The sequence below is a fragment of the Aedes aegypti genome, chromosome 3 (assembly GCF_002204515.2).
Source record: "Aedes aegypti strain LVP_AGWG chromosome 3, AaegL5.0 Primary Assembly, whole genome shotgun sequence".
Classification (NCBI taxonomy): Eukaryota; Metazoa; Arthropoda; class Insecta; order Diptera; family Culicidae; genus Aedes; species Aedes aegypti.
Genome location: NC_035109.1, coordinates 375,799,742 through 375,824,106, shown reverse-complemented (window position 1 = coordinate 375,824,106; position 24,365 = coordinate 375,799,742). Strand labels below are relative to the sequence as shown.

Genomic DNA, 24,365 nt, shown 5'->3' with positions numbered 1-24,365 from the left:
CATACAGGAATTAGGATCAGTTCATATCTGGTTAAGTTTGTGACATTTTGAATGTCCTAAACAACAGGTTTCAGACTCTCTAGAAAATGTTATGCTCATTTGCAGAATCTTGCAAACTCTCTTACAAATAGCGACGAAAGACAACAACATTGCACATTATTTCCTGCTAACGGAACTGCAACGCGTATCTAAGCGGCAATTGTCACGACAGTAATGCCTTGTTTTCTTCCACTTACAGCCTCCCCATAAATGCCTTAGAGCATCGCGTCGTCGGCCCCAGTATATCTTAATAGCTCCCCCAGTTGGCAAATAATAATCGCACCCTCAAAACAGCCCCCCGCGGATGCGATCTCGCTCAGTCGCATGTGAACCGGCGCGAAGAAAGGATCTCTCATACGAACGAAGAACGAAGACGAACAACGCGCGCCACGATGCCAGACAGCAGAAGCGGAGGAAACGATGACCCTTCGCAGCAGTATAATGGGTCCGACCTGGTGGGGGTGGACACTGATCAAGGGGTCACCAATCATGGATTCTACCGGGATCTGGTCGACGAGGGCATCAAATCGGAAAAGGCCATAACTACGGCGTTGCCTCCGGTGGCCGTTGCAAGACCCCTGTACCAGCAGGAAGAACTCAACCACGAGATGCGTTACAGTGAACCCAAGCGGAAAGTGGTCCGAGAAGCGCTGGACAGTGTCAAGGGGTGGAGTGCGCAGAGGTGTGCCCGAAGTGTGTTCCCCATTGTGGGCTGGTTGTCGGAGTATTCCTTGAAGAGGGACTTTGCGTCAGATTTGATCAGTGGATGTACGGTGGCCGTGATGCACATTCCCCAGGGCATGGGGTACGCGTTGTTGGCCAATGTGCCCCCGATAGTGGGAATCTATATGGCGTTCTTTCCGGTGTTGGTGTATTTTGTGTTGGGCACCTCGAGGCACAACTCGATGGGCACGTTCGCGGTGGTGTCGATTATGGTGGGGAAATTGGTGGTCAAGTATTCCAATGAGGGAAGTGGGTCGAAGGTGTTGAACGATACGATAGTTGGGATCGGAAGTGAAAATGGCGGGGGTGGTACTGTGGGACCGATAGAAGTAGCGTCGGCAGTATGCTTCATCGTCGGGATAATGCAGGTGAGTAAAAGTTTTTGTACGTACTTTTGTATACTAAGTTTTTAATTGAGTAATGAGCTTAGAGAAATGTATAGTAGTAACATACTATGTTATAACGTTTAACCGTACTTAGTTAATAGTCAACTACCGTGATAGAATTAGCATAGAATAAAGACCCGTTTAGTTGTACGTTTCTGATAAGACTGAAGTCTTTTTTATTTGGCTCAGAGTAATGTGTGTTAGGTCAACTGACTTAGCTATCACAGTATATGTAATATACAACAGTTCTTTCCCTTTTCAAAGATACTGACAGTACTCCGATAATTTCGATATTCCTTATAATCTAATCAGAACAGTTTTAAGCTGAAATAACAATGATAAACAACTTGACGATGAACTATTACGAAATTTCAAATTCCTACGCTGATCGTATATCAAGTTCATTTTTTCTTGTGTGGAGTCACCCATTGGAATCACTTCCAATATGGGAATGCTAGTGAACAACTTTTGTGTCATTCATTTGTTCTTCCATTATTCAGAATATTTCTCGTTAATATGTATGGCCTTTGCCCCCTTAACTTTCTGATACTGTTCATTAATATTAGCGACATCATCATGCTCTTGATCGTGGAACAAATTCGTATGATAAAAATGTATAAAACTGTATGTATATTTATACTACTACATTCATGATAATCGAAAACATCACACATGCTGCATCGTATTGCATTCGTTATTGACATTGAAAAACACCTAGGACATTGCCTGCTAATGCAATACACACAGAAGTTTTGAAATGGAAATCCTTGCAACATAATCAATTTAAAATAACATAATATCCTAATATGTGTCATAAAACACCAATCTCCTATATACTGCAAATTACGAAATCCTTTGAAATAAGTCAACACTTCATTCGGTGTATGTATTTTATTTTTGTCTACTGCTGTGGCCTTATAATTTTGATAGGATTTGTTTATTTTATTTGAATTCGCTTATCCTTATTTGGGACCTTATCCCACGTCAAAAAATCTTCACGATCTCTTTTATAAGGTTTTACACATTTAACTACAGCAACTTTGCTGGACTCATACGCACAATCATATGTAATACAACTTGGACATCTCCTACTCAGTAAAAACTTATTCATGCCAGTTCGACACCGAATATGAAAATCGCTCTTGCAAATCGAGACCATTGTCTCCACTTCCACCACAGAAACCTTTGATTTCTATGTTATTTATATCCTCCTAATAAGATGCACTTTAGGTACACAGAAAAAGGTCATTCAATCACCGCCACTAAGGTTCTTAATGTGATTATAGTTTTCGGCTGATGTTCAAATGGCAGTTTTTCCAGTTTTTTTTCACTCCAGGTGAGAAGCTAAATCACTGATATGAAGAGCTATTGTAGAAACTCTTTTGGTTGTTGAATGTAACAGCAGCGTCCTCATAACCGTTGTTGTGTAGGAACAATGGAGCCGATGTTGTGCACGCTAAATTCACTCGTTTTTAGCCTCGTCGCCACTTTTGTATACTAAGTTTTTAATTGAGTAATGAGCTTAGAGAAATGTATAGTAGTAACATACTATGTTATAACGTTTAACCGTACTTAGTTAATAGTCAACTACCGTGATAGAATTAGCATAGAATAAAGACCCGTATAGTTGTACGTTTCTGATAAGACTGAAGTCTTTTTTATTTGGCTCAGAGTAATGTGTGTTAGGTCAACTGACTTAGCTATCACAGTATATGTAATATACAACACGTACCAGGATGGTATAAAATTCAGGCTTCAAGGTTTAGATTTAATTTTCTGTTTGCGAATAGGAACGCATAGTGTGAAAATCAATGGAAGTCATACCTCGAACTTTTAAAAGCACAAATCTAGTGTACCAATCAGCTCTGCACTGAAAACATGATTCATTGGTCACTTCCAGTGAGCAACCGATTAAAAATCAGTAAAAACGGTTCTTTTAGATCTCAAAATAAGAACTTTTGAAAATTCTTGTTCAATTCATTTCTTATTTTGACTGCATATTTGAAGTGAGAACTAAGTATTATTACTTTGAGCGACATAGCACTATTTTGGCTACTGTTATCGATCTCTTCATATCATTTTTTTAAATTTTAGCTGTTCAATTTTACCCCAAATTCGAAAACCAGTAGTGTTTCCCAACCAGACTAACTATGCAAGTCATCATGTTGCCCTCAGAATATGGCGCGGGCCATACACCCAGATTTGCCAAAAACTTTAAATCAGGTTTCCGAAGATTCCAATTATTCCAAGGTATCATAGTTCTTCCTTCGTTTCCGTAGAAAATATTATTTGAAGAGTAGCGTGACTTGATAACATTTGATTTTAAGAACATATCCAACCTTCCGTAGTATTTTTAAAAATTTAGGTAAAACACAAGGCTTGAAGATACTTTAGACTTGCCCATAAACTAAAAAATTCTACTAGTTACCTTTTAATTCCTGATAACACAGCGTAACAAAAATGACATGTTTGCGTGTCTCAAGGACCAAATTATGTTTCTCGAGTAGATTTGGGGCTGCTGAATCTGATACCATTTTCAGAAATGTTTCAGCACGTCACAATTTTTAGATACAGGTCGCCAAAGTTGTATAAAACACTGATTTTATTGATGTTCACATAAAATTTAAAGTATAACTTATCAAAATTTGTCGTGATCTAATCCACTAAGCATGCTATTTTGCACTTGAATTTTCATTTTAGATTGAATTTGGATAAAATTACGCGATTAAATTTCTGTTAAACCGATTTTTTCGACATGTTTGCTGTCTCCATATAAAATTCTTCGTTTCTCTGATATGAAAAAAGACAATACACTTTTAAACCATCAAAAATTCGCATCGAAAATATTTTAAACTTTGCCGATACGTATTGTTACACACACAAAGTTTGAATTCTGTGATACATTAAGCAAATAAATTGCCTTACAAGCTGACAAACTTGCATGCAAGTTGACTAAAATAGTCAATTTTTGCATTTTCAACAACCAATATTTCAAAAACTAGACGTGCTTTGATATTTTTGATAACGGCAATGGATTTAGCAAACCTTAATTGAGTGAATAGCGGTATTTTGGTGCTTGAGACAAAAACGTGTTCCGCAGTGTAATCATTCAACGAATCGATATAGAAGTACGTAAAAATTTTACCATATTTCAAGAACACAAGGAACGTTATGAAAGAAACTACAACATGCAGGTCACACCTTTAAAATTAAATCGCGGACTGCACAAAACCTTACCGAGTCACATGCGACCCGCGGGTCTCAGTTTGGTTATCACTGACCTACAGTAAAAAAGGGAATCAACTGTAATTATGAGTATTCCTATCCTTTTTCACTTGGATTTTCTTATATTTTTTCAATAAGGGTTGTACATTATGAGACTGAGCATAAATACGGTTCCCCAATAGACCGGTATTAAGAAAAAAAAATGTCCATCAAATCTGAGCGCAGGGCTCGATTCCTGAGGTCATTCTACACCATTGGACCGATTTTTAAAAAAATACCTAGGAGGAATCTCAAGAAATCCTGATTTGAAGTTTTTTACTATAAATTTCAATATAATCCTTATTAAAATTCTGCAATAGCACTGAAAAACCCTCAAAAATGCTCAAAAAGCTGGCCAAACTGTTCTCAACTAGTATAAAATTGTTACCGTTGTTATAATTAGAAATATTTACAACTGACTTAACTTAATCCACTCCATAATGTGAAGATGAATCGAAGGCAAACTTCAAATAACAGAATGATCATACGCTTCCACGGGATAGCTGACCGTCACCTTGATTGATGCAACTTTTTCTTCCGGCATTCGCAGTAAATGATCAGCTCACTGAAGTTTGCCTATTTTATTCGACCAATAGTTTTCGCTCCTGAGGGATTCCACGGAGGCATGCAAGTCGATTCTGATCGACCATTTCAAAAATATCTGAAACTTTGCACAGTTTTTCAGTTCCATCTAAATCGTCATTTTCCGATATCAAATCTTCAAGTTGAGTCACGACTAACTTTTCAAAAGGGTGTATGTGAAAATGGTTCAAAAATATTCAAAAAGCTGCACAGCAAAAACAGCAAACAAAGTTAGACAACTAAATAAAGATTCCAAAAAAAAATACACACAGTAAAAAAAAATTTTTTTTTTGCATTAAAAAACATCATTTTTGTCACAAAAACTCAAATATCTCAAAACCCTATCGGAATACCAACGGGAAAACAAGTCCATTATATTAGCGGTCCAATTATATTAGCTATCTACCATAAAAATTTGGTGATGGTAAGCCAATAAACAAAAAAGTTATGACATTTCAAATATTTCACAAATTTGACACTTGTGTGAGTGAGTGAAATTTTTTTTTTTCATTGTTAATTTTTTTTAGGACCGCAGTTTGTTGCTGAATTTTTTGTTAAGGGTACCACATGAGGTTAACAAGTTGTTTTCATGATATTTTATTTAATTATTCATAACTATTATAGCATCTATTGGAAAGTTAGACGCGATCCAGTGTTGTGATCTAAAGTCTTGATAGTGTCATATTTTTTATTGTATGTAACTGAAGAAAAATTCTCTCAATAGTGTTGAAACCTTTTGATAAAAGAAACCTATAAGAAATCTAATATTGAAGACAAAAGCTACAAAAAAAGTTTTCTATACAGGTATACGACTAGTTTACCTGCAAAAAGTTTACCTCGTAGAGAACAAGGCGGGTCTATACCCAGGTGATCTAGTATACGTAAAGCAGATCGGTTTTCTCGGCGCTGGTTTTCTCCACAAAGTTAAAATCTGATTACACCTGGGTATAGACCCGCCTTGGTAGAGAATAGACTTTGTTAATCATATTTGGGAGAAAGCGAGTAACTTCAACAACATCAAAAACATGATAGGTACATACCATGAACATACTCACGAAAAAGCTAAAAATATACTACCACTATGGTTATAAAAGATTTAATTGTAAAATTTTTCTTCAGTCAAGCAAACGACACCAAACTAGTCAGTAAAAACTTAAAAGTGATTTTGTTTATTAAAATCTAACGAGCAACATGAGTAGTCGCTTTCTCAACTGTTGCAGGCCGTTTGCAGAAAAAAAAGAGTTCGAAAGAGCTACGAAATCTCACCGAAAGCACCATAGATAAACTGAAAGCGGCTGGTTATGCTCCAATGTCTACATTGAATACAAATTTACGCATTTGTACGTCCTGCCGTTTAAACGTTGACAAACGGGCAATCTGTACATCATCGGTGGATCAGGTTGCAGGAAGTTCGAAAACAACAACAACTGAGGAATTACTAGATGCACCGACAACAACTGAGGAGTTACCAGAAGTACCAAGTGCAGATAGTCTTGCCACGGTACCAGCGACATCTGTTTCAACAAATCAATCAGAAGATGAGTGCATCCAGAAGGTCAACATCGAACGCTTCAACGAAGGGATAGCTGGAATAAAAGTGACTCCGATTAAATGGACGAAGATGGGTTACGTCAATTATCCCGAGAAAAAATACCGTGAAATCAAAGAAGCTGTACGAAGAAACCTCTTCAAATTAGGACCTGAGGATGTGGAAAATACAGACTACGATGAGGTAATTATGAATATGAAGGAAAGGTTCTCGAATCTAGCCACGACAAGGAAAGAAAAATTATTGATTTTGTCGATGCTGCCAAGCTCGTGGATGAGTTCAAAACCAATAGAAATACAGCAAAAGAGGCAAAACAATTCAAAAATAACTGTCTTGCAAAAAAATTGAATAACAATAAATAAATAAATAAGTACTAGTATACCCAAATCCAAAACTTTTAAAGTTTATATATAACATTTAGAAACTCATCGATCATACTCTAAAAAATAATATCCTGGTAAAAAAAAAATATTTTCGTGTAATCTGTTAATTCATTTTAATTTATACATATATACATATACATATAATATTTATACATATACATAATATTTATACATATAATATACATAATACTAATGAATACATGAAAACGACTTGTTTAATTCACGCAAGGCCCTTAACAATAAAATCAGCAACAAACTGCGGTTCCCGTAATAATTTACACCGAAAAAAATTTTTTTTTTCTACTAAATGTGAAAATTGTGACATGTTTGGTTTACCATCACCAAATTTTTATGGTAGATAGCTAATATAATGGACCGTTTTCCCTAAAAAAATTACGTTGGTATTCCGATAGGGTTTTGAGATATTTGAGTTTTTGTGTCAAAAATTATGTTTTTTAATGCAAAAAAAAATTTTTTTTTACTGTGTGTATTTTTTTTGGAATCTTTATTTAGTTGTCTAACTTTGTTTCTTTAGTTGTCTAACAATCGAACGAACCGTTTTTGCTGTGCAGCTTTTTGAATATTTTTGAACCATTTTCACATACACCCTTTTGAAAAGTTAGTCGTGACTCAACTTGAAGATTTGATATCGGAAAATGCCGATTTAGATGGAACTGGAAAACTGTGCATAGTTTCAGCTCAATAGAAAAAAATCAATTAAAAAATTCACCAAATTTTGGTGCTGTTGCTTGGAATCACTCCTGTTCTAGAATAAGCGTTTTATACATGGACATTTACCAGTGATGTTTCATTTAGGCATGCTTGCGTTCATCGTTGCTCTCTTTGCATTATTATTGAAAACTGATTTGGATTTCGAAACAATTTTCAGTGTAGTATAATAAAGGAGGTTACGTAATCCGTAAAAGGAGATATTCGCAACTAGAACACGTGTTTTTACTACAAGGAAAACATTATTAGCATACGTCATAAGTGTTATATGGCTCTTCAACAAATTCATCTACATCTCAATCAAGCACTGCTTCAGCACCAACACATCTGGACCTGCTTCTTTCTCTACATGCAACCATATACGTTTGGGTAGAGTAAATGGCATTACAAGCTTGCCCTAGTTGTCCAACAAAAAAAAAAACAAATTTTCAATAGTTGGTGTTTTCTTCGAGTCGAGTGAAGAATAAGAGTTTTAATTAAAGTGAAAAAATCAGGTGGCCATCTTGGATTTTGACGCCATTTTGATTTTTACTACTTAAAATAAATGAATGCATGAGTTTTTCACTCGTTGAGTTTTAAGGCTACCGTAATGCTTACTCTTCTTGTTCTTTATTTTCCTGGCGTTTCATTTTTACTGGAACAGAGCCTGCTTTTCAGCTTAATTCGTTATAAAAAATGGATTTACATATGAATTTTCTTTTATAATGCATATTTTGTACCAGATTGGATCTTCGGCATATCTTTGAATCTTCGGAATGGCATTCATGCTTTCGTTTATTTGGTCTCAAACCGTTGATTGGAATGAAGCATAAATTGAACAGCTTAGGTAAGATAAGAAATAAATAATCTCATTGTTTTTTCAACGGAGACTAAAATGGTAAACAAATCATTCAACTAAGATGCTAAAAAATCTTTCAACTGATTTTGCGATTTCATAAAGCCAAGATGGCCGCCAGATTTTTAAATCTCAAATTGATACTCCTGAGTATTGGCATTACGTCCAAACTGCGATAGAGCCTGCTTCTCAGCTGTTAAGTTTCGCGATTTTTCCACATGTATGTTGGGCGGCAGATAAAATGATACTTATTGGCTTAGAAAATTAAGGAAAAAAACTTAATATTTCCACTTTAAATAAATGCACTTTTGGAAATGTTTTACATCAAAATTACAGATATTACCACAAGATTACTATTTGGGACATTAGCGAAACATAAAAACCTCATTCAATAAACAACAATGAATTTTGTTAAAAATATGTTTGTTTATTTCAATCAATGATTGAAGACGGTTTTCTTTTATTGAATATATTTGTTAATTATTCCTGTATTCAAATATATCATTATGTTATTCAAATGAATTATAAAAACAAATTATTAAATAACCTATTTTTATAACTTATTAAGCTAAGTAGCAAGCTTGGTTCCATTAGGGACGTAACGCCAGGAAAAGAAGAATAATAAGAAGAGCATACGTAATCTGTTTTAAGTGGTAGCTTCGAAATTCAACATGTTGGGTTCTAACAAGGTGAAAAACTTATACTACTATTTAAAATCAAGATGGCGTCCATATCCAAGATGGCCACCGGATTTTTTTCAATTAAGACTGATACAGTTTGGAATCAACTTCTAATATTGCACTAAAACTTCGAAGGCACAAATCTAGCGAAAAAAGCATCCAACAATTGTGCACTTTTTATGTTGGCTTTATGCACTAGCAGAATATAAGAAGATCAGAATAATTTTCCAACTATTTCTCCAGTTTAGTGCCTTTGAAAACGTAATTAGGGGCACAAGTCGGCCATTGTGCCGGTCATCTTTGGACTCCCAGATGTTTTACCTTACATTAATACTCTTATTGTTCACTCGACATGATTTAGAAAATCGTTCATTTCATAGGGTAAATAGCATTACTTACCTAGTTTTTGTAGCCTATCTTACTCAGTTTTTTCTCATATTTCTTATGGTGAGTGACCCCAGAATTCAAAACAAGCGGTACGCTAATGGTGAAAAAACGTTTTTTCAGACAAAATTCAAAATAGCCGTCCACATTTTTTAGCATTTATCAAAAATGTGCTTTTTCGCAAACTGTTTAACTACCTGGCAAACGAGGGGTCCACCAACTTGAGAAAACAGAAAGGACCACCCTTTAGTTTTAGCCTATACTAGTGATCAGTGACATATAACTTGAATTCTAACCGGGTTTCAGCAAGAATTGCTCATATGTTATTAATTATACAAGAAATTATCTGTACTTTAGACCATTTGTTCGTTTGACCTTTTATCCTCCGAAGATTCATACTTTCTAGCCTCTGTGCATTTGATTTTTTGTCTTTCGAACATCTGTCCTCCGATGTGTCCCGATAAAAATAGTTCAAATGTAGAAAATCTCACAAAATTGTCAGTTTTCAGATATTTCGAAAACAAATCGACTTTTTGACGGTCAAAACGTTATCAAATATCTGGAAGAAATTTCTGAATTAGTCAGTGGAGAATTTGTGGTTAAATCACAAACAGAATCCCCATCCCATAACTCTAATGCAGGCTAGACAATCGTCACCGTCAAATGGAAAAAGTTGGCGACGAAACTTAAAAAAAGCATCGTCATCGTCACTCAACCAGCGTCGGATGACGATTTGCCGCAGAGATCCGATCACATAGGCTCGGTGTCATGACGAACAAATACGATGCCTTCGTTACGGGCGAATCTTCGTTCGTGAGCACTGAGCCGACTAAAAACATGAATCGTGTCTTCGACAGATTAACAGCATTTTTTGAAAAATATAAAACACAGACAAAATAATAAAACATGTCTGGAATCGAAAAAACGATCTCTGAATCTTCAACTCCACGCGCTTACCAACAGAGCTACTATTAAATCAAGAGAAGAACGGGTTCATTTGTCAATAGGTACAAGCAAATATGTGATGACATTCGTTGGTTGGTGCGAAGCAAGCGAATATACAGTAAACGCCTTCTACTTGTGAGTAAGGGTGCTGCCATAGTAAACGCGTCCTGCGACGCGTGCGCGTGTGCGAGCCCGCAAAGCAGAATATCATCACGCAGCGAACTGGACTATCGAATTTCATACGTTTTGCCTTATGAAAGGTGGAACGATTATTGCAAAACGAACGCTTTATGCATTGTTTTAACATTATGCCACATCAAGGCGTCGACAGGCGCGAGGTGTACGCACGGACCTATCGATCGCAAGGTTCTTGGTTCGATTCCAGGTTGCCGCGAAGACATTTTTTTGTTTTCAAATTTTGGTTTCATAAGGCAAATCTATGAATTTCAACCCTATTTATTGTGGCGAATTTTTATAAGGGGTTCTTATGTTTATCCTTAGTCCATTTGCCTGAGTGAACAATAGAAAATCCTTTGATCGCAACGCGTTCGCGCACGCAGACGCGTTATCATCGCAGCACCGTAAGGGTAGCAAGTGGAATGAAGAAAAAATTTGCTCGTTGAAGATTTTGGATTGAAGTTAGTCGTCCATTCTTTCGTCGATGACGAGACGACCTTCTGCCAGAGTTATTATACTGGATGACGATGTCTTTTTTATTTCGTCATCGCACTGTGACGAATCTGACGATTGCCTGCCCTGCTCTTGTGGCTCAGCTAATCAGCAATGTTATATTGAGAATTGTAACTGGATTATTACTCTAGTCCGGTTAAAATATATTGAATTGAATATTTAGCAGAGTATGAGACGCCGTTCCAGTTGGGAATGAACGTTAGAGAATAGAATAATTTCAGAAAAAAATGAAAGGATTTTCTATTTGATTTTCAATGAAATTCGATAAAACCATAGAGGAGTCCTTGGAAGGATTTCGAGATAATGCAAAGGATAATTTGTCAAAATTCCCGTTGGGTTTCCTCCTTCCTCCCGAAACTTATCGATGACGAAATTAAAAAAAAACATTCTTGTTGGTTCCCAACAAGAATCAGCTGTAGTGATCGAAGAATATATGAAAAAAAAACTTGATAAATTTCCATGAACAGGCTTGAAAAATCAGAAGGATTCCATTAGAAAGAGAAGGTTTGTTTGGGAGACACTGTCAGTGACTTCAAGTTATGTGAAGTTCGTCATACAAATTTCAGCCAGCTTGTACTACCAGATGCTGTATTTCTTCCGCAAACTTGGGCATATTGTATTAAATAATAGCATTTGGTTACTATTTTTATCACTGACTATATCTCTGAAGGAACTCCAGAATAAACCCTTGGAGGTATTTCTGAAAAATTGGTGTTATAAATCAGTAGACCAATATTTGTTTTACTTTCAGGGGAATCTCTTGATGAATTTCGGCTAAAAAAACTTAGAAAAATTCAACTGGATGAATATCACAGGGAATCTCTAGAATTTCTAGAGAAACTAACTCCCTTGAGGAATCTTAAGATGAAAGATATCCAGAATTATTTTGTTTTTTACTAAAAAAAATCGAATCCCCGCAAAAGTTTTAAATTGCTATTTTGAGCGCCCCACTTTGCTTAGTAGTCACGGACTTTAACCACTTGGCTAAGGAAGGTCCCAATATACGATTGAACTGTATAGAAGTATAATTTAAATTCTCCTGGAGAAATTATGGAACATATTTTTTAAGGAATTTCGGATATATGTCATTGCAAGATTTTGTTTGTCCATTGTTAGTCTATGAAGAATTTTCAAGAGAAGATTCGCGAACAAAGGTAATATCATTCGCAAAGCAGAGACTAGATTTGTTGAAAATCATTTCTGTCGCATCCGAGCATCCACGGTGCTCCCCTGACCGTTATTATCAGAAAAAAATCTCCATCAAATCTGTGCTCACCAGTCGATGTCCATAGCCAAGCTGCATGTCTGGGCCAAATTTTAAAAAAATCGTAGGGCCCGTTTTGAAGTTACGCCCTTTTGAATGTGTAAGTCCACTAATTCTGATAAAATCTGAGATATTTAAACGAGTTTTCATTGGCCGTGATTATCAGAATAGATATAATATTAAAATTTTAATCAAAGTTGGATTATATAGTTATTTGTAACTACTGAGAGTAGTTTTGAATGAGAGGATAGACGAAATTTGGAGTTACGTCCTTTTGGAAGAGTAACCATTGAAAACACTAATTTCCAATAGATTAATTAGGTATTCTTTTAGGCAAGCATTCCGTTAAGCATGTTCTAATGTTTTCAATGCAACATTGCACTTATATGTCGCCAAAGTATTTCACAATTGATTATTTTTTCAAAGGCTCAAGCGCTGTAAGGCATTACGGAGCAATTTTCGTGTCATTATTATTCATAAAATATTGTTATGGCCCAACTAGCTACCTTGGGCCTTCCCTAACCGAGTGGTAAGAGTCCGCGACTACAAAATAAAGCCATGCTGGAGGTGATTGGATTCAATTCCCGGTCGGTCCAGAATCTTTTCGTAATGAAAATTTCCTTGACTTCCCTGGGCATAGAGTATGTTCTTACCTGCCACACGATATACGATGCAACAATAGCAACTCTGGCAAAGAAAGCTCTCAGGTAATATTTGTGGAAGTGCTCATTGAACACTAAGTAGAGAAGCAAGCTCTGTCCCAGTTGGAACGTAGTGCCAATAAGAAGAAGCAGAAGCTACCGGCTATTGCGGCTAATTTTTTACTGCCCCAGAACATAAACTTCAATTGCTGAGTAATGCACAATTGGCCAAACTATAGAACCAAAGACATATTAAAGACCTCCATGTCCCTTGCAGTTGCCCAAAATTTTATGGCTCATAAGGTAATCTAGAAAGCCGTGAAAAGTGTACTGCGATCTGTCAAACTTGGGTACCTTTTGCACTACCGAGGGACCAAATGCAGTACTAGAAGTGGTACCCAATCTGAGGCCGAGTGTGACGGACCTAATAGAACTCTATACCACTGTCAATAGTTTTGTGATCAGTTGTAGCATACATTACTACATTTTTATTTTTCAAAAATCTACAATTTTACCATTGGGTTTCTTGGTCTTTTCGATTTCGCAAACACGTAAGAGCTCTGTATAAATACAATAGTGAAATAATTGTATAAATCAAACAGTCCATTCTCATGGTATGTTGTGAAACAAAGCCTCAGTACTTGAAATATGCTTAAGAAAAGTAAGAAACATTCTTTATTATTTCGTTTTAATTAATTTAAAATCATAACACTTTCAGAGCTTTATGTTATATGTCTCCTTGAAAATCAAACTCTCTTGAGAAGATTCTATAACTTAACTTCGAATTTCATTAACCCGAGTGTCATCACTCTGAACGCACTATTACACTGAATGCTATTGTCCCGGATATATAATTACCTTGTATGACATTGTCCCGTGATAATGGAATTCGAAGTAATGCCATTCTAGAAACTGGAACTTGCGAAGATGGTCTTCAGGTATTCGGGGTAATGGAATTCAAAGTCAAGGGGTATAATTTTGAAAAGATATATAAAATTTGGTTATAACAGAGTTGTTCATGGATTTTACGTAAATAAATGACTACCGGAAAATCGTAAATTGTTCTGTGGCCCTGTTGATAACCTGCTGGACTATATACCAGAATATGGTTTCAATCCTACACAATCTAAACTGTGCTTGTGAAGTAAAGAGCTGCTATGACTTATCACAAACGAAAAAAAAGCATACTTTGGGAGCCTCACAAAGTTTTCCAAATTGACAAAGACAAACATTTAAGCTCTGTAAATGCTACAATTTTGAACTCCATTAAACAAAATAATAACGGATGTTCTAAACTTTGCATTGGTTTCTTCCATTTTATATCGCTGCTTTCTACGTTGTCAATTTTATTTTATTCCATACACTGCTATCCATAATCGAAAACTTAACTCGTAAAGTATTCCTTGACGTATACTTTGCTTTGATATACAACAGGTAACAATAATTGCATGTAAAGTAAACTGAATCGTGAGTACATGGGTTCACCAAGCTATCCAGGATATTGTGCTACAAGAACTAATTTGGTTACATGATGAAATTAGCTCCGTAATGCCCTAAAACACTTGAGCCTATGGAAAATCGATTGATTTTGAAATACTGTGGCGGCATTTAAGTGCAATGTGCCATTGAAAACATTTGAACATGCTCAAAGGTATAAGAATACCTAATTAATCTATTGGAAATGAGTGTTTTCAATGGTTACGCTTCCAAAAGAACGTAACTCCAAATTTCGTCTATCTTCTCATTTAAAACTCTCCCCAGAATTTACAAATAACCATATAATCCAACTTTGATTCAAATTTTAACATTATATCTATTCTGATAATCACGGCCATTGAAAACTCGTTTGAATATCTCGGATTTCTTTAGAATAAGTGGACTTACACATTCAAAAGGGCCTAACTCCAAAACGGGCCCTACGATTTTTTTTAAATTTGGCCCAGACATGCAGCTTGGCTATAGAAATCGACTGGTGAGCACAGATTTGATGGAGATTTTTTTCTGATAATAACGGTCAGGGGAGCACCGTGAGCATCCGAATGTTGAGTTGTATGTAGCTGTTTTTGTCGATTATTTGCTTTAGCTCTACATGATCAGTATTATGGATTGCAGCTACGAAACGTGTTTTTTTTTAAGATTTTCTTACAGTAAAGATCTGATCCATTGTCGATCGGCCGACAACAAAGCTTGATAACTTCTCATGAATTTGATGTCTCTTGATGATCAGAAACGTGAAAGGTTCTAGAATAACACTTTCCAGGAAGCATTTATAATGATGATCGATTGAGTCAAAATAACCTATTATAAATATTGCATAAAATATGTGGGCTTCGTGGCCGTGCGGTTAATGTTACCAAGCATCTAGCCGCGTCGAGTTAAGGGGTGTGGGTTCGATTCCGGCTTCAATACGGAAAACTTTTCGTCAGGAACGTATTTTGACTGAGCCACTGGGCGTTGCATGCTAGTCTGTTGTCGAGTGTGGTGCTTCCTTCGAAGGACAAATCGTCCACTGGAAGCATTAATGCGTAGGTGTCTTTAAAACAAATCGAGGCCCAGATACCCGTAGCGGTAAACGCACAGCTATTCAGCAAAGACCTAACTGAGGGTCGTGGATTTAAATCATCCCACCGGTCGAGGATCTTTTCGTTAAGGAAATTTGCTTGACTCCTCAGAGCATGAAGTATCGACAGAGAAAGCTCTTTGAGAATCTGGAAACATCGCATCAATCCAAAGGCAAATTACTTTGCTAGTCAGCATAAGTATTTATTATTATTATTACCGAGACTTTTAGCCGGAGAACATAAGTATTTCATCCTATTCGATTTCAATCAAAAAACTTATCAATTCATCAAACAGCCCAATCATTCTGTTCCGGATCATCCTCCTATCTTGTCCGCACCAGCCTAATCGAAGATCATAAATACATTTTATTGATTATATTGATTCGGCATTGAGTCAAATTTTATTGATTATTAAAGTGTCTGTGTTCTTTCCCCATTACAGCTGATAATGTACGTTGGCCGGCTGGGAGTGATTTCGTTCCTGCTATCGGATACGTTGGTATCCGGTTTCACGACCGGTGCTGCCATCCACGTGCTCACCTCGCAAATCAAGGATCTCCTTGGGCTGACCCTGCCTCCCCAGAGTGGGAATTTCGAAGTCATAAATGTAAGCCTCCGCCGGTGAATTAAGTACATAGTAATGAGGCATGTGCATCTCATCTAATCCTTTATTTGCGTAAACTTTTCCAGACGTACATCGCAATTTTTACGGACATTGCAAGAGCCAACTGGGCGGCCATCGTGATATCTGCCGTTACGATTGTGGTGGTTGTGGCGAACAACGAATACCTGAAGGTGAGTGATGCTTTCTACTGCAATAAAGGCTGTTGCACCGTAGGTTTGACTGGTGTCTGGTCATTAGGCAGAATTACTTTAGGCCGAAGTGCGTTAAAGTGAAGATGCATCGAAGCCAAACCTCAACCTGATCACCACCAGCGTGTGACTAATCAATTATGTCTTCAGCTCAAACCCTTGCCTGGTTCTCTTGATTTGTGCTCATAAAAATTTCAGGTTTGTCTTCGATGCATCTTCACCTTAAGCCGTGGTATGTTAGGCCAAATGGGTTATTGATCCGTCACCTTCAAAATTTAGTAAGAGCAATTCTGGACGTGTTTCGGCCTAACAAAATTCGGCTTAACATACTTCGACGCAATGACCCAGCACCGATTTGACTTAAATGCAGTGAGATAAACCCCTGATCTAACCGCAAATGTTTGCTTCCTTATTACTCATCTTGTTTTTGTGATTTTTCGCGCACGTTGTTAGCCTATTGTCGCCAAGCGAAGCAGTATCCCTGTTCCGATCGAGCTGATTGCGGTTATAAGCGGTACCCTGATATCGAGATTTGTAGATCTGAATGGAGAGTACAGGATCAAAACCATCGGGCACATTCCGACCGGGTTTCCAGGTGAGTTTTAATAGATTGCAGGTAAAGTTTGATATTGTGTTTTTCTTTCGCTACTACAATAAAAGTGCGGAATTGCATCGAATCATTTCGAAGTCTTCAGTGGGGTTGTTGTTTGAACTTCGAGGAATAACCCCGCTGAAGACACCGACTCGATTTGAAGCATTCGCGCATTTTTGTTAGCATTTCCGCACTTGAAAAAACTTCTGCGATAGTCCAGTGGTGAAAGAAATGCGCAATACATACTCCGACTTTTTTTTTCGACCATTATAGGGAAGTTACAAACCACATAGCCTACTCTCTTTAAAAGTTACACAAAATCGGGCTCTTCTGGACCAACATATCTGTATCTAATTTTCGCACGCACTGGAAAATTATTTTTGTGCTGGTTTGTGTTTTTTTTTCAAATTTTATGTCATTGAGTTGCGAAGTTAATACGGTCTGCGGTAATGTTGTAGTTGACGAGTGTATTTAACAGCATCAGCGTAGCTCTCAAGAGCACATGGCCAAACTCTATAATCGATTGGTAAAATGCACTACTTAAGGAAAATGTGCAGGGTTTCGATTGCAAAACGAATCGCTCTTAAAAGAGACTGAAGCGACTTAACATTCTCCCATTGCAGATCCCGCCCTCCCGGACACCAACCTGATGCGATCGCTTCTGTTGGAATGTTTCCCAATCGCCATGGTCGCCTACGCCGTGTCCGTATCGATGGCCCTCATTTTCGCCCAGAAGCATAACTACGAAATCGACTTCAACCAGGAACTGCTGGCGATGGGCACCAGCAACGTGTTCGGATCGTTCTTCTCCTGTCTACCGTTTTCGGCTTCTCTGTCCCGCTCGATGATCCAGTTCACGACTGGTGGTAAAACGCAAATCGCTTCGGTAATCTCCTGCGGGATCCTGGCCATTGTTTTGCTGTGGGTTGGACCGTTTTTCGAGCCTCTGCCGCGATGTGTCCTGGCGGGCGTTATCGTAGTTTCCTTGAAGGGACTGCTCATGCAGGTCACACAGTTCCGACAGTTCTTGAAGCTCAGTCCCGTGGATGCTATCGTTTGGATGGCGACCTTCCTCACGGTGGTTCTGGTAGCGATCGACATCGGGCTGCTGGTCGGCATGGTGCTGAGCATTTGCACGATCTTCTTCCGCGGTATGAAGCCGTACACCTGCCTCATGGAGAACGTTCCCAATACGGATTTGTATCTGGACGTCAATCGTTATAAAGGCGTAAGTCATGTGGCCACATTCATATCGACCTTATTCACAAATATCCTTCTCATTTCAGACGATCGACATTGCTGGCATCAAAATCTTCCACTTCTGTGGTAGCTTAAACTTTGCAACTCGGGCCGGTTTCAAGACGAGTCTATGCGAATCACTGAATCTGAATCTCACCCAGGAGATTAAAAACTCCAAAACGAAAGGATTACAAGAAGAAGTACAGCCTGCGATTTCTGGTCTTGGACTTTACGGCACTGAGCAACATCGATCCTTCTGCGATCGCAGCACTCAAAGGGTTGATCACCGAGTTTGAGAAACTCTCGGTCAAGATATTGGTAGCGGGGTCGTCTTGTCCCGTGTACGAAATGATGACACGATGCAAGCTGGTCAGAAAGTTTTCAGGAATTCAAAAATTTTGCATGTTAATTCCTGGAAGAAATGTTTGGATGGAATCTATGCAGGCACAAGAACAATTCCTCCAGGAATTAATTTCCTTGACCAATGACCCTAAATAAATCTCTGAATTAATCTTGTACGGAAGAAATCTTAAAATATGATATATTCAACTCTCTATAACTTGATATTGAAGGGAACCACCGAGCTAGGGAGGTATTGAGTTATAGGACACTGAACCAGTGCAAATGCGATCCAAGGAACTATCTAGTTTGCCATGAAAACCAACTTATACCATGGATCTCTCAATCGATATCGAGATACGCAATATTGAGTAAGGGAGAGTTGACTGTAGTTCTAAAAATCGAGAAACTCTTGGATAAATTTTTTGAAAAAATCCAGTTTTAAAACTGAGAAAAAATAACTGAAGGAATTTCTAAAGTAATTCCCAGAGGTCATAGAATTTTTATTTACAGTATCGGACATATAAAATGCACCAAAGCCGTTTTCCCATACAAATGGTCAACTTCGAGATCTATATCTCCGCCGTTTTTCAACCGATTCTTTTTATTTTATATGCGACGAACTACAAATTTCCCTCAATTTAGTTGTGTGAAAACTATTGATTCAAAAGTTACAGGAAGGTTGAATTTTGACATAAAAAATGCACCAAGGACACAACGTGAAGTAGCAGAAAAACTACGCGTCGTCAGTGCGCATTGTACCTTCGTGCTGTGCGTACACGAATTCTCTCTGCTCTTGGAAGTTTTCTTAAAAACTACCTAAAGCAATAAAACAGTACTTTTCAGTGCTACACAAACAGTACTTTTCAGTGCTAAAATTAAAAAACGGTACTTTTCAGTGCTACTTAAACAGTACTTTTCAGTACTATTTTTTCTACTATTGATCCCTTTACGCATCCTTGTTTGGACCCGTGCTTCGATTTTTCGTTGGACCCGTTGGCGAAAGCTAGCGGTGGTAATCCTTCTTGGACACCGTCTAGGGAAAAAACCTCTCGAAGGTCACGTCTTTCTCGTTTATTAACTAAACATGGTATCAACAACTAACAAAAGGAAGGGTGAATCCCTGAATTCACTACTTCCTTCCAAAAAAGTGGGTTTTAAAACTGTCACTACACGTGGCAAGAATGGAAGAAAGGACGCTTCCCCGGAATGCGAACTTTCTTCCAAGGGTGAAATGAATAATTGTATCGAAATGAGCAATCAGTTCGATGCTCTAGACAAATTTTCCGAACACCAAATCGAAGCAGCCTCTAGCCCAGGCTCTTTGATTCAAGTGAGGAAGCAAAGAGTGCCGCCTATCGTGGTCAGTTGTTCCGAATTTGGGGGATTTAGGCAGGAGATCTTGAACTCCATTAGGGGAATCAAGGTTTCCTTCCAAATCGCAAAGAAAGGAGACTGTCGCGTTTTGCCGGAAACTCTTACAGATCGTGAACTTTTTCTCAGACATCTTGAAGAGAAGAAGCACAAATTTTTTACTTATAACGACAAAACTGAACGTTTGTTCAAAGTTGTCTTGAAAGGTCTCTCGTTTCCGGAATTTGCCTGGTAGAGTATCGAACAATGCTCATTTTTCAGTTAACGATCGCTTGATCATGAATCATACCCATCAGGAAGATCATAATCATGCTCATTCACAAACAAATTTTAATCCGTCGGGTAGCCGTTCGAATCTTTCAATTTCGAATGTATCTACCCACGGTAAATCCTTTGCCGATATCGTAGCAGGTAATTTGAACTCTTCCCCTGTTCGTTCCATGAGTACCCATTCTACTTGTTTCAAATCAAATGGAAAAAACCCTACCGCCACAGGTAACTCCTACCCCGCTTCTTCGTCTACCGAAAATTCCAATGGGAAATCATCAGATGATATGTCTGCCTCTGATTTTAATTTTCTAACTGAACAATTGAATCTAATGATTGATGCAATGTTCAAAGCCACCACTATGACTGAAGCAGTCCAAGTAGGTGTAAAATTTACAAATCAAATTGTTATTGGATTACGTTTTTCTAATGGATCCAAATAATAATTTAAATATTTTAAATTGGAATGCTCGTTCTCTTACCATTCAGAGGACGAGCTGTTTAATTTTCTTACAGCTAATAACGTGCATATAGCAGTTATTACCGAAACGTATTTAAAACCTGGATCTAAACTCAAAAGAGATCCTAACTTTTTTGTTTATCGTAATGATCGACTTGATGGGGCATGTGGGGGAGTTGCAATCATCATTCATAGGCGTATAAAACATCAACTGTTTTCATCATTTGAAACTAAAGTTTTTGAAACTTTAGGTGTTTCTGTTGAAACACAGTTTGGTAAATATACTTTCATAGCTGCCTATTTGCCTTTTCAATGCTCTGGGCAGCAAGTTAATTTGCTCCAAACTGACTTGCGAAAATTGACTCGCAATAAGTCAAAATTTTTTGTCATTGGTGACTTTAATGCCAAACATCGGTCATGGAATAATTCTCAAAGTAATTCCAACGGCAGAATTTTATTTGACGAGTGCTCTTCAGGATATTTCTCAATTCAATACCCTGATAGCCCCACTTGTTTTTCCTCTTCTAGAAATCCATCGACGATTGATTTGGTCTTAACCGACTCTAGTCATCTTTGTAGCCAACTGATTACTCATGCTGATTTTGATTCTGATCATGTCCCTGTTACATTTCAAATATCCCAAGAAGCGATTCTCAATCCTATCAGCTCCACTTTCAATTATTTACGAGCCGACTGGAATATATATAAAACGTATGTTGACTCTAATCTTGATGTTAACATTTCTTTAGAAACTAAACTTGATATTGACAATGCTCTTGAAACTTTAACAAATTCCATTGTTGAAGCCAGGAGCATTGCTATTCCAAAATGTGAATCCGTGATTATAGACGATGATCTTAAACTCTTGATCCGTCTTAAAAACGTGAGGAGAAGGCAATTTCAACGCACTCGCGACCCTGCAATGAAAATTATATGGCAGGATTTGCAGAAAGAAATCAAGAAACGTTTTGCTCAATTAAGAAACTGTTGGGGTTTGTAGGTTCGTGGGTTGAGTTTTGCCTTTAATACCAGAATTCCGTAGATCCCTACGTTGTGTGCAAATCGATCCTTTTCTTTCCTAACTCCAACAACTTCAATCCTTCGAATCCTTCCACTCCTAGCACTCCTTGATCCCGTCACTAATCCTTCCAAAGTCCTTTCCTTCACTCCAAGAACTCCACTTTTTATTCCGATATTCAAAAGCACTTTATATTTCCGATTAATTTACACTTTGACTTTTTATTAACTTCGCGCGCGATAACTTGCAACCTTTTTATTTGCCTTTCGATTGGATACTGATTGTGGTTTTCTTCTGTACATACTATCGATTATCTTAACTTCGTGTTCTGTGTATGTATGCTGTGTGTAGTTCGTAAATTCGTAATGTTTAGTGTACTCGTATTGGGTTTATAACAGTTGAGCTAGGGTGGTACGTATTGCATGCTAATGTTAAGTTTACGTTCACTTTAAGTATTTAAATTCATAGGTTTGAATTAATGATCTACTAACAATACTAAACTTCTAACAGCTAACATTACCGGCCCCCTTGAAACTTTGTTTCAACACATTATTATAACATTTTTAACAATACTAACATTACCAGCTTAATCTTCAACGTCTGTTTTGTCTTCTATGGGTAATGGACAAATTCGGGTTCACAGGACGCTTAGTACGTTTCCTTGGACGTTTGTATGGTGACAACTCTTATGACTCCATCTGCGCCATGATGAACTTCGATTATCCTCGCTAAATGGCCATTCGAGGGGAGGTATGTTGTCTTCTCGAACTACCACGATGTTCCCGATGCGGATAGGAGTGGGTTGAACATGCTTACTCGCTTGTTGAAGTCCCGTGAGATACTCCCTGGCTCCAGCGTTGCCAATAGCGTTGAAACATCTGTTGTCGTTGCTGATAGTGGGTTAGGCGGTTCGAGGGTATGGCTGTCAGATCAGGATCAGGAAGGGCTTTCATGGGGATCTGACGATCGAGAGTACTGTAGGTGTTCCCGACGATTCACGATGCCGTATTGTGGGCGCAGGATGCCACGGTGAACGATTCCGGCCAGGTTAGCATTATGGAGTCGGAGAGTGCGTGATGAGAGTGGAAGCATGGATTAATAGGGATAGATGTTAGCATAGTTTTCGGGTAGCGATACGGGTAACAGTTTTAATGTTACCCTTCGAAATGTGCCTTTATAGTTTGTAAGGTCGTTACGACGAGGTTGACTGAAATTGATGCATTTCCGGTCGAACGATGGCGGAGTACTCAGTATTTATAAAATTGTATTGTTATTATTGTTGGCAAGAAAAATCTTTTTGTAAAACTGTGGTTTTATTCTTCGAAAATCCTCATTAACCAACTCCATGATTTCGTACGAGCTTACATAGGCGTAGCGGTTGTGGGTTCGAATCCGCCAGCTTTTCGGATTGAAAGTTTTCTCGAGTGTCCTGAACATAGAGCATCTTCTTTTCAAGCGGGAATCTGCAAACAGACGCCTGAAAAGGTAACTCAGGGAGTGTGGGGAGGCCGCACCAACCAACCACTAAAACCAGCCCATGCACTTTACTTGAGCAGTTTTTGTTGAATTGTTCAAGTGGTGTACGGACTCAGACCCTTATCTCCCCGCGGGACCACCTTTGGAGTGACAGTCGTAATTACTGCATCCCAGCACTCGGCATCCGCACACATTCTCTGTATTATATTGTCAGGGGACGTGTCCCCTCCGCATGTAGCGAGCATGCGATCTCTCACAATAATGAATCGCAGGAAATCGAACACGACATGCTCCGCTGTTTCCTCCACGCCAGCACAATTAGGGCAAGTAGGAGAATCTGAGTGCCCAAACCTATGCCGGTACTGCCTATAGCGACCATGTACTGACGGAAACTTTTGTACCAATCTGACACATTTGGTATTAGCCGATGGGTCCAGCTACCTCTTTACACGCGTTGCGGACTTCTCTGGTATCTCTTTAGTTTAAAACATCGAACATCTACCTTGATGATGGGCTCGATGGGCGTCATCCCGGCTATGATGCATACGGCCTCTTTAGAAACCGTTCGGTATGTACTTGCTACTCTCAAGAATATGAACCTATACGTGCTCTCCAACCCCTTAAGGTTTTTGCTCATTCTAAAGCGCTTTTGACCAGATTGGTCCTCCATACCTGAGTATTGATGGGCCACGCCTGCCAGGAGCTTACTTTTGCTACTAATTCAACTAATCAATTGCGTGAAGAAATTTCTGGGTTACAGCAACGGCCAGAAAATTCTTCTTCTTCTATAGAAGAAAAGTATAGCGAAGTATAGTGGAAAAATAGTAAATGGCTTAAAAACACCATATTATAATCTCAAACCTATTGACTATTGATAAACTATCTATGAAGAAAGAGTATAAAATATAATACTATTTTCGATCACAAATACAACATCTAAGCAGTAGCGTAGCTAGAGTTTTGGGGGCCCGGTGCGGAGGTAGATTTGGGAGCCCCTCAAATAGAGGTATGCAAAATATTCCTTTTATTATCGAACTCACACGAAACTTCAAAATGTTTTCATAAACTTTTAACAATTAGGAGAAAGTTTCGTTATTTAAGGGTAAAAAAATATTCTGGCCAAAAAAATCCA

The 24,365-nt window shown here is 38.0% G+C and overlaps 1 protein-coding gene across 1 annotated transcript in view; it reads left to right on the top strand.

The window, feature by feature from the left end:
* LOC110678273 (solute carrier family 26 member 10-like) overlaps window positions 1-22,834 on the top strand; it is a 44,266-nt gene extending 21,432 nt beyond the window's left edge. Inside the window, 8 exon segments of the mRNA XM_021850896.1 lie at window positions 239-1,130; window positions 16,098-16,262; window positions 16,346-16,450; window positions 16,922-17,063; window positions 17,684-18,288; window positions 18,347-18,475; window positions 18,477-18,668; window positions 22,739-22,834. Coding sequence (XP_021706588.1) covers window positions 432-1,130; window positions 16,098-16,262; window positions 16,346-16,450; window positions 16,922-17,063; window positions 17,684-18,288; window positions 18,347-18,475; window positions 18,477-18,668; window positions 22,739-22,834 — 2,133 coding nt within the window. The 5' untranslated portion in view covers window positions 239-431.
* The last annotated feature ends 1,531 nt before the right edge of the window (window positions 22,835-24,365 follow it).